The sequence below is a fragment of the Daphnia pulicaria genome, chromosome 7 (assembly GCF_021234035.1).
Source record: "Daphnia pulicaria isolate SC F1-1A chromosome 7, SC_F0-13Bv2, whole genome shotgun sequence".
Lineage (NCBI taxonomy): Eukaryota > Metazoa > Arthropoda > Branchiopoda > Diplostraca > Daphniidae > Daphnia > Daphnia pulicaria.
In genome coordinates, this window is record NC_060919.1 from 318,994 (window position 1) to 330,731 (window position 11,738).

Below are 11,738 nucleotides of genomic sequence, written 5' to 3' on the forward strand. Positions count from 1 at the left end.
TCAACTTCAACTTCGAGTTACTCGGCACACACACATGTCAGCTATGCGGCCGCCGTGAGAGACGAGACGCAAGCCTTCTTCGACTCATTATTTCAGATTTAACCCTTGCTATGCTGACAGTTCTCATCGGCTCATGGTAAAGTGGTTAGCGTTTTCGCTGAACATGTGAGAGGTCCGAGGTTTGAACCCGGTGTAAGAGACATTTTTAACAAATTGTAATTTGAAGTTAATGGAATTTTATGGTCACATTTTTCGGGAATTGAACCCGAGTACTCTTCCATGGTTATCGAACGCTTTAACCAATGGACCACCGATTGATATGCGATCGTCTCATCATACCCCAAGTAGATTGCGTTGAGACGAGACGCGAGCCGTCGTTGTTGACCCATAATTATTTAACGCATAACAGCTTTGATTGCTCGGCCCTTTTCCAACTGAAATTGGAAACATGATTGTTAATTGTTTCACCCTGTCGACTACTTATTTGCAGCACTTTTTCCCTATTTCGCCGTGTTAAAGTTTGTCGGGATGGGTCAGTTGGCTTAATTTCACGGGAAATATTTAAAATACATTAATCGATAGAGCTTTCAAAGGCGGTGACAATTGTGTAAATGGTTTTTAGAGAAACTTTGAAATGAAATAGATATTTAAGTTTTATTCTTAGAGGAACGGGAAGAGAGTTGATTCACCGGTGCCCCCTAGCGACCAACTTAAGTTTTTGTTAAGAAGTCTTAAGCTAACCAAAACAAAACAAAGTGTCGACTGCTATAACCACAACAAAACAAAGTGTCGACTGCTATAACCAAATCAAAACAAAGTGTCGACTGCTATTACCAAAACAAAACAAAGTGTCGACTGCTATTCTAGAAACGTTTGTTGTGTTCAGTTGTAAGAGCTTCTGGGACTTGGCCGCTAGGTGGCACCGGTGAAACGACTTTCTTCCCTTTCTCCTGTAAGGAAATTGCAAATATCTATCAAACTATTAATTACAAGTATAGGAACATTTATTAAGTTGACTAATAATTTTTTGTGCTTTTTTTGCTGCTGATGTAAAAAAATTTACACAGCCGACATAGGAAACCTCGAAGATTCCCGTCCTCTAGAGTAAGTAGTCCATGCTCCTCCTTGCTTAGCCGCTTATCCTTGCAGGCTGCAGTGGCAGCAATTTTATTTGAATTTTTTTTTCCTTAAGTAAGTTGACGACAAGAACCATCGTATTAAAGTTCAATTTAACTAATCGTGTTTTTACGAAGAAACAGGTGTACTCATAGCCGTTCCTAAATGAACGCTTTATTTTGTGAAGTCGAAAGAGATGTTTTAGTAAAGCTTAACAAACTGACCATGTTATGGACAGTGAAACTGATCAAGAGAATACTGGACATACCAGTTCAGTGATACCTGATGGTAATTATTTGTTATACTTTGAGTATTTTATTGTGTTTTGTGTTAATCATTAATTATAACTTTTTTAGATCAGATGCCATTCATCCTGTGACAGTTCTCTCAAACCAGGTTGATAGCAAGGTTGATAGCCAAATAGTCTAAGAGAACCATGCCAGTTCAGTGATCTCTGCTGCTGGTACTTATATGCTATTCTTTTCGAATATTTTGTGTCCTGTGTTTATGGTTAATCTTAACTTTTCTTAAATTATATGCCATTTGTCATGTGACAGTTCTCTCAAACCAAGTTGATAGTCAAATAGAAGAAGAGAATACTGGCCGTGCCAGTTCAGTGATCTCTTGCTGCAGGTAATTATTTCTACTCTTTTCGAATATATTGTGTCCTGTGTTTATGGTTAATCTTAACTTTTCTTAAATTAGATGCCATTCGTCATGTGACAGTTCTCTCAAACCAAGTTGATAGTCAAATAGAAGAAGAGAATACTGGCTGTGCCAGTCCAGTGATCTTTTGCTGCAGGTAATTATTTGCTACTCTTTTCGAATATATTGTGTCCTGTGTTTATGTTAATCTTAACTTTTCTTAAATTAGATGCCATTCGTCATGTGACAGTTCTCTCAAACCAAGTTGATAGTCAAATAGAAGAAGAGAATACTGGCCGTGCCAGTTCAGTGATCTCTTGCTGCAGGTAAATATTTGCTACTCTTTTCGAATATATTGTGTTCTGTGTTTATGGTTAATCTTAACTTTTCTTAATTTAGATGCCATTAGTCATGTGACAGTTCTTTCAAACGTACCAAGTTGATAGTCAAATGGAAGAAGAGAATACTGGCCGTGCCAGTTCAGTGATCTCTTGCTGCAGGTAATTATTTGCTTTCTTTTAGAATATACTGTGTTCATGATTAATCTTAGCTTTTTTAAAACCAATAGCCATCCATCCTGTGACAGTTCTCTCATACCGGGTTGATATTCAAATAGATGAAGATAATACTGGCCATATGAAGATAATACTGGCCATACCAGTTTCAGTGATAACTGATGGTAATTATTTGTTATACTTTGAGTATTTCATTGTGTTATGTTTTTATCATTAATCATAAATTTTTTAGATCAGATATGCCATTTATCCTGTGACAGTTCTCTCAGGCCACGTTCATAGTCAAATAGTTAATAGTTGAAGGGAACACTGGCCGTGCCAGTTCAGTGATCTCTGCTGCTGGTTAGTTATTTGCTAATATTTAAAAAAATACTGTGTCCTATGTTTATGGTTAATCTTAACTTTTCTTAAATCAGATGCCATCCTTTTTATGACAGTTCTCTCAAACCTGTTGATAGTCAAAATAAATGAAGATAATCTGTCAGCGGACACTTGGTTGTGTGGGCGCCGTGATTCGTTGAGTCGCACGTTCAAGTCTCTCGCTGGAAGTTCATTTTGAATTTTCGCCATTTGCGCGGAAAACTGTTTCTGTTGTTTATTTAAATTCGTATTTTGTAACCGGATTTATATATGTATTGGTGTTGTGGTTAGCACGTTCGCCGTGTAATCATGAAGTCGGTGGTTCGATACCCGATCCAGACAAATGTTGTACAGATATTTTTGTTCGCCAATCAATAAAAAAAAATTATAGCAGACAACTTCATTGTTTATCTCACAATACGGCGAAACGTCAGATATTGTGTGTTACAGTTTTTGTTGTTATTCACTGTTGATTACACTGAAAACTTTGCTGGTTCCATATATATTGAAAAGTCAAAGGTGAGATTGGTTCAATTCCATTCATTGTGAGAATTTGCATTATGAAACTGTAAAACAAGACAAATTGGGCAAAATGAATGTTAAACTGGTTTGGCTTAGTGATTCATGCTTTGTTTTGTATTTCTTATTCGCAGTCTTTTCATCACAAAATCTCAGGAAAGTGGAAGTCTGCTGAAGAAAAGACTGCGAATAAGAATTTCTGCTGGCATGGTACAGTTTTAGTTTTTTTTTTTCGTATTCAGTCTTTTAATCAGCAAAATATCAGTAAAGTAAAATTTTGCTCAAGAAAAGACTGTGAATAACAATTTCTGCTGGGTTGGTCCAGTTTTGGGAAATTATTCTTATTCACAGTCTTTTCATCAGCAGAATCTTTGTGAAAAAAGTTAGCTGAAGAAAAGACTGCGAATAAGAATTTTTGCTGGTATGGTCCAGTTTTAGGAAATAATTCTTATTCGCAGTCTTTTCATCAGCAAAATCTCAGCAAAGTAAAAGTTTGCTTAAGAAAAGACTGCGAATAAGAATTTCTGCTGGGATGGCCCAGTTTTAGGAAATTATTCTTATTCGCAGTCTTTTCATTAGCAAAATCTCAGGAAAGTAAAAGTTTGGTGATGAAAAGACTGCGAATAAGAATTTCTGCTGGGATGGTCCAGTTTCAGGAAATAACTCTTATTGATTCATGCTTTGTTTTGTATTTCAGCATTTGATTGGTGCCTTATTCATCGATTTCGCGGTGTATTTACGACCTCCTTTAAGGCAACGAGTAAATTCTGGGTTTGAATTGTAAGGTAAGCTGATTTTCCGATACCATTTCTAGATATATTCTTTATCATCAATGTTGAAAGCTTTGTTAAGTGTGGGTACATATAGGTTATGTGTGTCATTAATTATGAATTGATTGTGTTTTCAGTGTTTCGGTTTCATCATGTATCTTAATCTAGACTCAAGGTATGAAGTATATTTGAGCTTCTGTAGATCATTTTTGGGTTGTTGATTTTCCATACTTTGGTATCCGTCGGTGGTACGTTCGCTTCCGTACTTAGGGGTTTCAAATGTAGATTAAGTCAATTATGTTTTTGGGTTTTGAATAAATGTCTGATTGATAACTATGTGCTATGCCTTGCACCTACTTAAAAAAAACAACTGCTAGAAATCGCCAGCTCCCGGTAATTTTGTCGTCGAATTTAACTTAATTGTCATCAGCCCATGGTGTTGTGGTTAGCGTAGCGGATTTCAAACAATGAGGTCGATGGTTCAAAACTAATTCCGTGAAAAAAAAAAATAAATCGTTTATTTCAAAACTGTGTTTCTTTCACTGAACTTGGTGCATTTTGTTGCTTTTGTGTTTTAATACTAATATGTGTTTGTTTTTTTGCCATTCTTCAGCGAGATCTACAATATTCGAGTCGCCGGTTATTTCCACTTCGAGATGTCTTCCTTCTTCCTACAGCATCACAACACTCATTTCTCAAGTAAAGTACTTTCCGAATTCCATCAATTTAAAGTCCGTAGCATGTTTTTCTTAACCTGCTAAAGACTTAATAGTTGTGGTGTCCGACGGTTTTCAGCCAATTTGTGCTGGTCTTGGTTTAGCGGTTAGCATTATGGCTTTCAAACAGTCACAATTGCGATTGAAATCCCGATCAAGTCAGCATCAAGTTGAGCGCCAATGAAAACAATTGTATTACTGTTGCCATTTTTGGGGGTATGTCTTTTGTGTAACGAACAGTCGAGAACCGGAGAGGAGCTAACCTGCGATGCGTATTTGTTTATCAGATGTGAACCTTAACCGGGCTGTACCACTGGGATATTGAGCACCGGTTGTGTCGACGGCTTATGTTCGTATTTGTGTTTAGTTTTAAGCTTTTTGAAATTTTTGCGGTGTAAAGCCCTCCAAAAGCCCTCCAAAAAAGCCCTCCACTGATAGAAGCGAATTTTTTTTGATAAATTAGGGGTTATTTTGCTGATTTGAAAATGCCACCGCGTCGCGAATTAACACGAGAGGAAAAGGATGAGAAAAATAGGAAGGCTAGGGAAAAAAGAAGTCTCGAAGACCCGGAGGCAAAACAGTTGAGATTGGCGGCTCAGAGGGACAAGGCCAAGTTCGTCCGTGAAGAGAAGCGTCGTCGGCTAAATCCCGAAGAAGATCAGGCTGCCAAAAATTTGAATGCGCAAAGGGCGAGAGAAGACCGTCAGGCAGAGGCACCTGACGAGAGAGCGTTGAGGCAGAGGTTAGATGCGGACCGGAAAAGAGTCGCCCGTGCTAGCGAGACGGATGTTGAGCATCAAACTAGGCTGCTCGATCAACGAATCCGGCAGCAACTCCTTAGGCAGGAACAGACTGAAGAAGATGATCGTGCTCGACTGTTGGCCGAGGAGGAGCGGCAAGCAGTTCATCGGCAGGAAGAAGAAAATCGTATTCGGTTGGAAGTCGAGGAAGAGAGGCAAGCCCGCCTACTTCAAGCAGAAGAAAATCGTGCTCGTGTTCAGGCCGAGGCGGAGCGGCAAGCTGCCCTTCGTCAACAAGAGGCAGCATCTATCTTGCGAGCGATGCATCAGAGACCAGCATCTGATCGCCCTAGGGTTGTTCTTGCCAATGATGCTGTGGCAGAGCGTCCAGCAAGACAACAACACCAGGCAGGAAAGGCAGCTGTTGGCAACAGAGAAACTCCTGAAGAGCAACGAGCTCGATTGCAATCCCAGGCATTGAGGATGAAAATTTTTCGGCAAGATGAATCTGAAGCGGAGAGATCAGCTAGGCTTCGCGATCAGACCTTGAGGCAAAAGGCTCTGCGCCACGAAGAATCTGAAGCAGAAAAATTGGCTCGACTTCGGGAACAGTCATTACGGCAAAAAGCTCTGCGGAACGAGGAATCGGAAGCAGAGAAATCATCTAGGTTACAAGAACAGTCCCTGCGGCAAAGTTCTCTGCGGAGCGAAGAATCGGAAGCCGAAAAATCAGCCAGGCTTCGCGAACAGTCTCTGCGGCAAAGATGTCTTCGGAATCAAGAAATTGAAGCAGAAAATGCGGCACGACTTCATGATCAATTAGTCCGCCAGGAAAATCTACGTGACATCGAAAATGAAGAAAGCAATCTTTCTCGACTTCAGGATCAGTCATCACGCCAGGAAAATTTACGCGGCAGGGAAACCACAGAAGAAAGAATAGAACGCGCTATCTCTGTTAGGTTTCGTCACCAGATAAATCTGTTCGACGAAAATGAGCAGGAAGGTCGCGTTAACCACCCCGAGTACATGGCTGATTACAGAGCGACCGAGAATGAAGAAGAAGCTGCTGCGAGGCGTGAAGAGAATCGGTGTCGAATGGAGTTACGTCGAGAACTTGAAGACCAACGAGAGCGAGAAAACGAAGAATTGCGTGCCAGGGATGCCCTTGATCATGGCGAAATTATTCCAATCGAAAATGAAGAAGAAGAAGCTCTTCGTTTGCAGTTGATGACTGAACGCGACCGGCGTGGAAATCCAAGAACTCATCGGCAGGCTTGCAAAGAAATCGTGGTAGAGGACCGCGTTCACTTGCATGACTGCGGAGATTTGACCAAGATTTGCTCGGAATGTGATGCCAAACATTTCGCGAAAGAAATGCCGAAAGACAAGAAGTTCCAGCAATGCTGCGCAAAGGGCAATGTCATTATTCCACCTGCTAAGCCGTGTCCAGAACCATTGGCCAGCCTCTTGCAAAACCGGCATCCAAAATCGAAACATTTCATGAAGCAGATTCGAAATTACAACAGCGCCCATGCTTTCGCCTCTATGGGAGCTAATTTCTCACCGCCGCCAGGTCGCGGCCCGACCTGTGTACGCATCCATGGTCAGATTTACCACCAAACTACTCCTCTCGGTCAGACGGCAAATCCCAGATACTCTGATTTGTATTTTTTGGATTCTGCGCAGGCTACTGATTTCAGGGCGAATATCGAAATGATGTCGGGTTGTTGTAGAACTTTGATGGAAGAGCTGGACGCTATGCTTCGAGAAAAGAATCCTTACGCCTTGACCTACAAGATGATGCGTCGGGTTCTTGAAGAAGAATACGTTCAACGTGAAGCTGAAAATCTTCCTCACTACACTGTCGGCATGATCATCACTTGCGATAGAAGAAATGTCGACCAACGAAGATACAACTGTCCAACGGTCAACGAAATTGCTGTGGTTTTTAAAAGCACTGACGGCGAACCACCAGCCTACAGAGATATTCGTGGCCATCTCTACATTCCCGTCAGAGGCCGACGATTCATCCAGATTGACACAATAAAAGTTATGTGTGATCCGATGTGTTACCCACTTTTATTTCCGAACGGTGACGACGGTTGGCATATCAACATGACTTATACCACCACCAGACGGAGAGAGAGAGATGAAGCGGCAGCATTGGCCATGATTGTTGAAGAAGATGAAGAGGAGCAGATTGATCCCTTGTGGCCCAACCCCAGAGTTTTAATTCGTGATGAAATGGCCGCAGAAGATGGCAATGCTGTGATTGAAAATGAGCCAGGTGAAGAACAAGAACCAGAAGCGGACGAGGAGAACGACGATCGACCACCGAACAGAAACAGAGGCCCACGCTCAAGAGTGACGCAAGCCGAATTCTACAGTTCGCGCATATCAGTTCGTGGTGATTTCAACAACGTTTTGGCTGGGGGTCCCGTCACTCAGATGTATTTTGTCGATTCTTACGTCAAGACCGAGGGGAATCGCCTAGATTGGCTCAGACGAAACCAGAAAGAGCTGCATGTTGAGCGCTACTGCGGTCTGATGGATTACATCAACAATCGAGCAGAGAGAGCAAATTTGGCAGTTGGCTCGATCTACATTCTCCCTTCGTCATTTATTGGCAGTCCTCGAGCCATGAAACAAAATTACCAAGACGCTATGGCCATTTGTGGAAAATTTGGCAAGCCGACTTTTTTTGTGACGTTTACCTGCAATCCCAAGTGGAGGGAAATTGTTGCTAATATCCCAAACTACTTGACGGCTTCCGATCGTCCCGATATGGTCGCAAGAGTATTCCACTTGAAGAAGAAAGAGTTGGTCGACGACATCGAGAAAAAGCAAATATTGGGTTTCGCCGCGGCCAGAATCGAAGTCATCGAATTTCAGAAACGTGGACTGCCTCATTGCCACATGCTGGTGTGGGTCGACAGCCGTGACGCTCCTTCGACACCAGAGGATATGGATGAGACCATCTGCGCTGAAATTCCCGACAAGACACTCTATCCAAGACTTTACAACTCTGTTATGGCTCACATGATTCACGGTCCGTGTGGAGCCATCAACAAAAATTCTCCCTGCATGGATGAAGAGGGCTGCTGTAAAAAGTTCCCCAAAGACTTCAACGAAGAGACTATGATCAATGACAACGGCTATCCGACGTATAAAAGAAGAAACACTGGTGTTGTACATCGTTTGAAAAGGGGGCACACTCACTATGAAGTGGACAACCGATGGGTTGTTCCTTATAACCCTTGGTTGCTACTGAAATATGATTGTCACATCAACATCGAGTATTGCGCCAATATGACCACTGTCAAGTACATCTTCAAGTATGTGTACAAAGGTCACGATTGCAGCAACATTGAATCGAAAACTGGAACGCATCATCAGGCTGGAGAAGAAAACGAGCAAGTTTTTGTTTGGGACGAAATCTCCACCTTTACAGACACCCGTTACGTCAGCGCGCCAGAAGCCGCTTATAGAATCTTCAAGTTTCCTCTCAGCGATCGTTCTCATACCATCACCCGACTAGCCGTGCATCTGCCTCTTGAACAGTCCGTCTTTTTCCAACCGGGCAATGAGGAACAAGCAGTCATCGATGCTGCGACCAAGGAAACGACGTTAACTGCTTGGTTCATCTTAAATCGGGATAATGAAGAAGCGAGACAGTATTTTTACCGAGAAATTGTCCATCATTTCTGTTTCGTTAAGTCGGGTGGTCGTAATTATTGGAAACCTCGAAGAAGAAATATTAAAATCATAGGTCGCTTATATACCGTGGGCGTCCGTCAAGTTGAGCGATACTGCCTTCGCTTGCTCCTCATCAACGTCAGAGGATCAACCAGCTTTGAAGATCTCCGCACGGTTAACGGTGTCCTTCTACCGACGTTTAAATCAGCCGCTTCTGCTCTGAATTTGTTGGAGGACGACAGCGTTTGGGAGAAGACCTTGGACGATGCCGCCGCCTTTGAAATGCCGGAGCGATTGAGACAGCTTTTTGTCGATGTCTGCCTCTTTTGCAATCCCACCGACGCTCTTCATCTCTTTGATCGGTCTCTGCCCCACCTCATGGAAGATTTCATTCGAACTGGTCACGATGCGCAAGTCGCCAAAAACTTGACTTTGAAATGGATTCAGGACAAGTTGATTCTCCACAATAGAACAATGGAAGAACTCTCTTTGCCTGTTCCTGACTTTCAGCTTATTCGCCAAATTATTGAAGCTCAACTCGAAGAGAATACTGCAATTACCAGGATAGAAAAGAGACGTTTGGGTGAACTGATGGTTACTCAATTGAACGAAGGTCAAAGGGCCGCCTATGATCAAGTCATGGCTGCCATCAACGACAAAAACAACTCAGTTCCCCATCAGTATTTTTTGGATGGTCCTGGAGGTACTGGCAAGACCTTTTTGTACAACACTCTGATCACCGTTCTGCAAGGCCAAGGGAAGACAGTCATCGCCGTCGCTTCTACCGGCATCGCTTCTACGTTGTTGATTGACGGTTCAACATACCATTCCCAATTTAAGATCTACCCTCCAATTACCGAAGTTACCAGATCGAAAATTGTAGATGGAAGCGCTCTCGCTAATTTGATTTTAAGTGCCGTTCTCATCATTTCCGACGAAGCCACCATGAAGACAAATCACGCTCTCGACGCTTTTAATTTCCTCTTTCAAAAATTGGAAAAGAAAAATATACCTCATGGTGGAAAAGTTCTTCTTCTTGGTGGTGACTTTCGTCAATGTTTACCAGTCGTCCGACATGGAAACAGGGTGAAGGTGGTGGAAGCTACAATCCGAAATAACGCAACGTGGCCTCTGTTTTGTCATCTTCGTTTAACCCAGAATATGCGTACCGTGGCCGGCAATCAAGACTACGCTGACTGGCTTATTCAGCTTGGAAACGGTACTCTGCCAACGATTCCTAGACTTAACAATCCTGATCTCATCGAAATTCCTGCCGAGTTTCTTGACTTTGGACGGAATTTGATTGAGTACGTTTTTGGTGTTCCTTCTCTGCTTTTGGATCCAGAGGTATCTCAGCAGATTTGCAGTCGAGCCATTCTCTGTCCGAAGAACGAAGACTGCCTACGGATCAACAATCAGATCATCAAAGACATGCCTGGAATAGTTCATCAGTACAAAAGCATCGACACGATTGATTCGGACGATCCTGAAGAAATTGCCAATTATCCAACCGAGATTCTCAACACCTTTAATGTGTCCGGAATTCCCACTCATGTTCTCAAGTTGAAAGTGGGAGCCATCATCATTCTGCTCAAGAACATTGATTCGCGTAAGGGTCTCTGCAATGGCACCCGTCTCATCATCAGGGCCCTCAGAGAAAATCTGATCGTTGCAGACATCGCTTCAGGCAAGAACAAGGGTCACACGGTTTACATCCCGCGAATGACGCTGTCGCCCACCGATTCCGATCTTCCTGTCACACTCAAGAGGCTCCAGTTTCCTGTGCTGTTGGCATTTGCCATAACCATCACCAAGTCACAGGGCCAGACTTTTGATCGTGTCGGCATTTTCCTCCCGGAGCCTGTCTTTTCTCACGGTCAGCTGTATGTGGCTTTTTCACGTGCAACATCGAAAGAAGGTTCATAAATATTTTCTATAGATTTTTGTTTACTTATTTTACTTTATAGTATGTTTTACATTTTTGTTTGTTTTTTTTTTATCGGGGAAAAAACCCACAGGTGTCAAAGTCGAAATAGCTGAATCTGCAAAGCAAGGACGGCTTTTGAGAAATCACCTGACAGCCACTGAAGAGGAAAAAGAGAAAGTATTCACGGTCAATATTGTTTACAAAGAAGTCCTTTTGTAAACACATCATCATCACACAGTTAAACGACTTAATCCTTTATACCATTCTTCCGTAGTCAACCCCTGAAAACCTTCTTGGATCCCTTTTTCCTTTCTATTCCTTTCTTTCCCAGCTTTTCAAACCCAAGAGGAACTAAATTCCGCCTCGGTCTACGGGCCAAAAAATGGAGCACGGGCATGGCCATGGGGTAGTACCCATGTGCGCTCAACCGTGAATTAATAATGTTAAAGTGTAGCAATAAATACCCAAAATAATAAAAAAACAAAAAAAAAATTCAAAATTTTCGCCAATGATAAATATTTGAAAAGTGTTTTACGAGTTGTACACATCGGCAAATGGTGTACTGGATAGCGTACTTGCTTAAGGACAGTAATGGTAACGGTTCAAACCTGGCTGAGTGCCGTTATATTTTTATATATTCTTCGGATTTCAAAGCTGATAAAATTCAAAGTATCGCACTTATAATGATGATGCCAAGTATTATTTCGCCGTTTATAAACGCTATAGCCACTACA

At 42.2% G+C, this 11,738-nt stretch overlaps 1 protein-coding gene and 3 long non-coding RNA genes across 6 annotated transcripts; all 4 read left to right on the top strand.

Moving 5' to 3' along the window:
* The first annotated feature begins 1,111 nt into the window (after positions 1-1,111).
* On the top strand, positions 1,112-2,892 carry LOC124348481. Of its 3 annotated transcripts, none has more exons than XR_006919992.1 (4): positions 1,112-1,191; positions 1,260-1,404; positions 1,473-1,579; positions 2,693-2,892. It is a non-coding gene; the product is annotated as an uncharacterized LOC124348481 (long non-coding RNA). The 3 variants fall into 3 exon arrangements; XR_006919993.1 differs by having other exon boundaries at positions 1,119-1,191; positions 1,254-1,404; XR_006919994.1 differs by lacking the exons at positions 1,112-1,191; positions 2,693-2,892 and adding an exon at positions 1,674-1,711 and having other exon boundaries at positions 1,198-1,404.
* Positions 1,730-2,081, top strand: LOC124348484. The gene is made up of 3 exons (XR_006919996.1): positions 1,730-1,749; positions 1,822-1,918; positions 1,991-2,081. It is a non-coding gene; the product is annotated as an uncharacterized LOC124348484 (long non-coding RNA).
* On the top strand, positions 2,078-2,650 carry LOC124348482. The gene is made up of 3 exons (XR_006919995.1): positions 2,078-2,087; positions 2,330-2,440; positions 2,509-2,650. It is a non-coding gene; the product is annotated as an uncharacterized LOC124348482 (long non-coding RNA).
* A 2,234-nt stretch (positions 2,893-5,126) lies between the features above and the next one.
* Positions 5,127-11,223, top strand: LOC124348410. The gene is made up of 2 exons (XM_046798616.1): positions 5,127-10,995; positions 11,096-11,223. Exons 1-2 carry the CDS (start codon positions 5,127-5,129, stop codon positions 11,221-11,223), a joined length of 5,997 nt encoding a protein of 1,998 aa, XP_046654572.1.
* Positions 11,224-11,738: the final 515 nt, after the last annotated feature.

Coding starts and splice junctions, on each gene's coding strand:
- LOC124348410 (XM_046798616.1), top strand. CDS start 5,127: ATGCCACCGCGTCGCGAATTAACACGAGAGGAAAAGGATGAGAAAAAT. Junction 10,996..11,095: donor ACGTGCAACATCGAAAGAAG/GTTCATAAATAT, acceptor AAAAACCCACAG/GTGTCAAAGTCGAAATAGCT.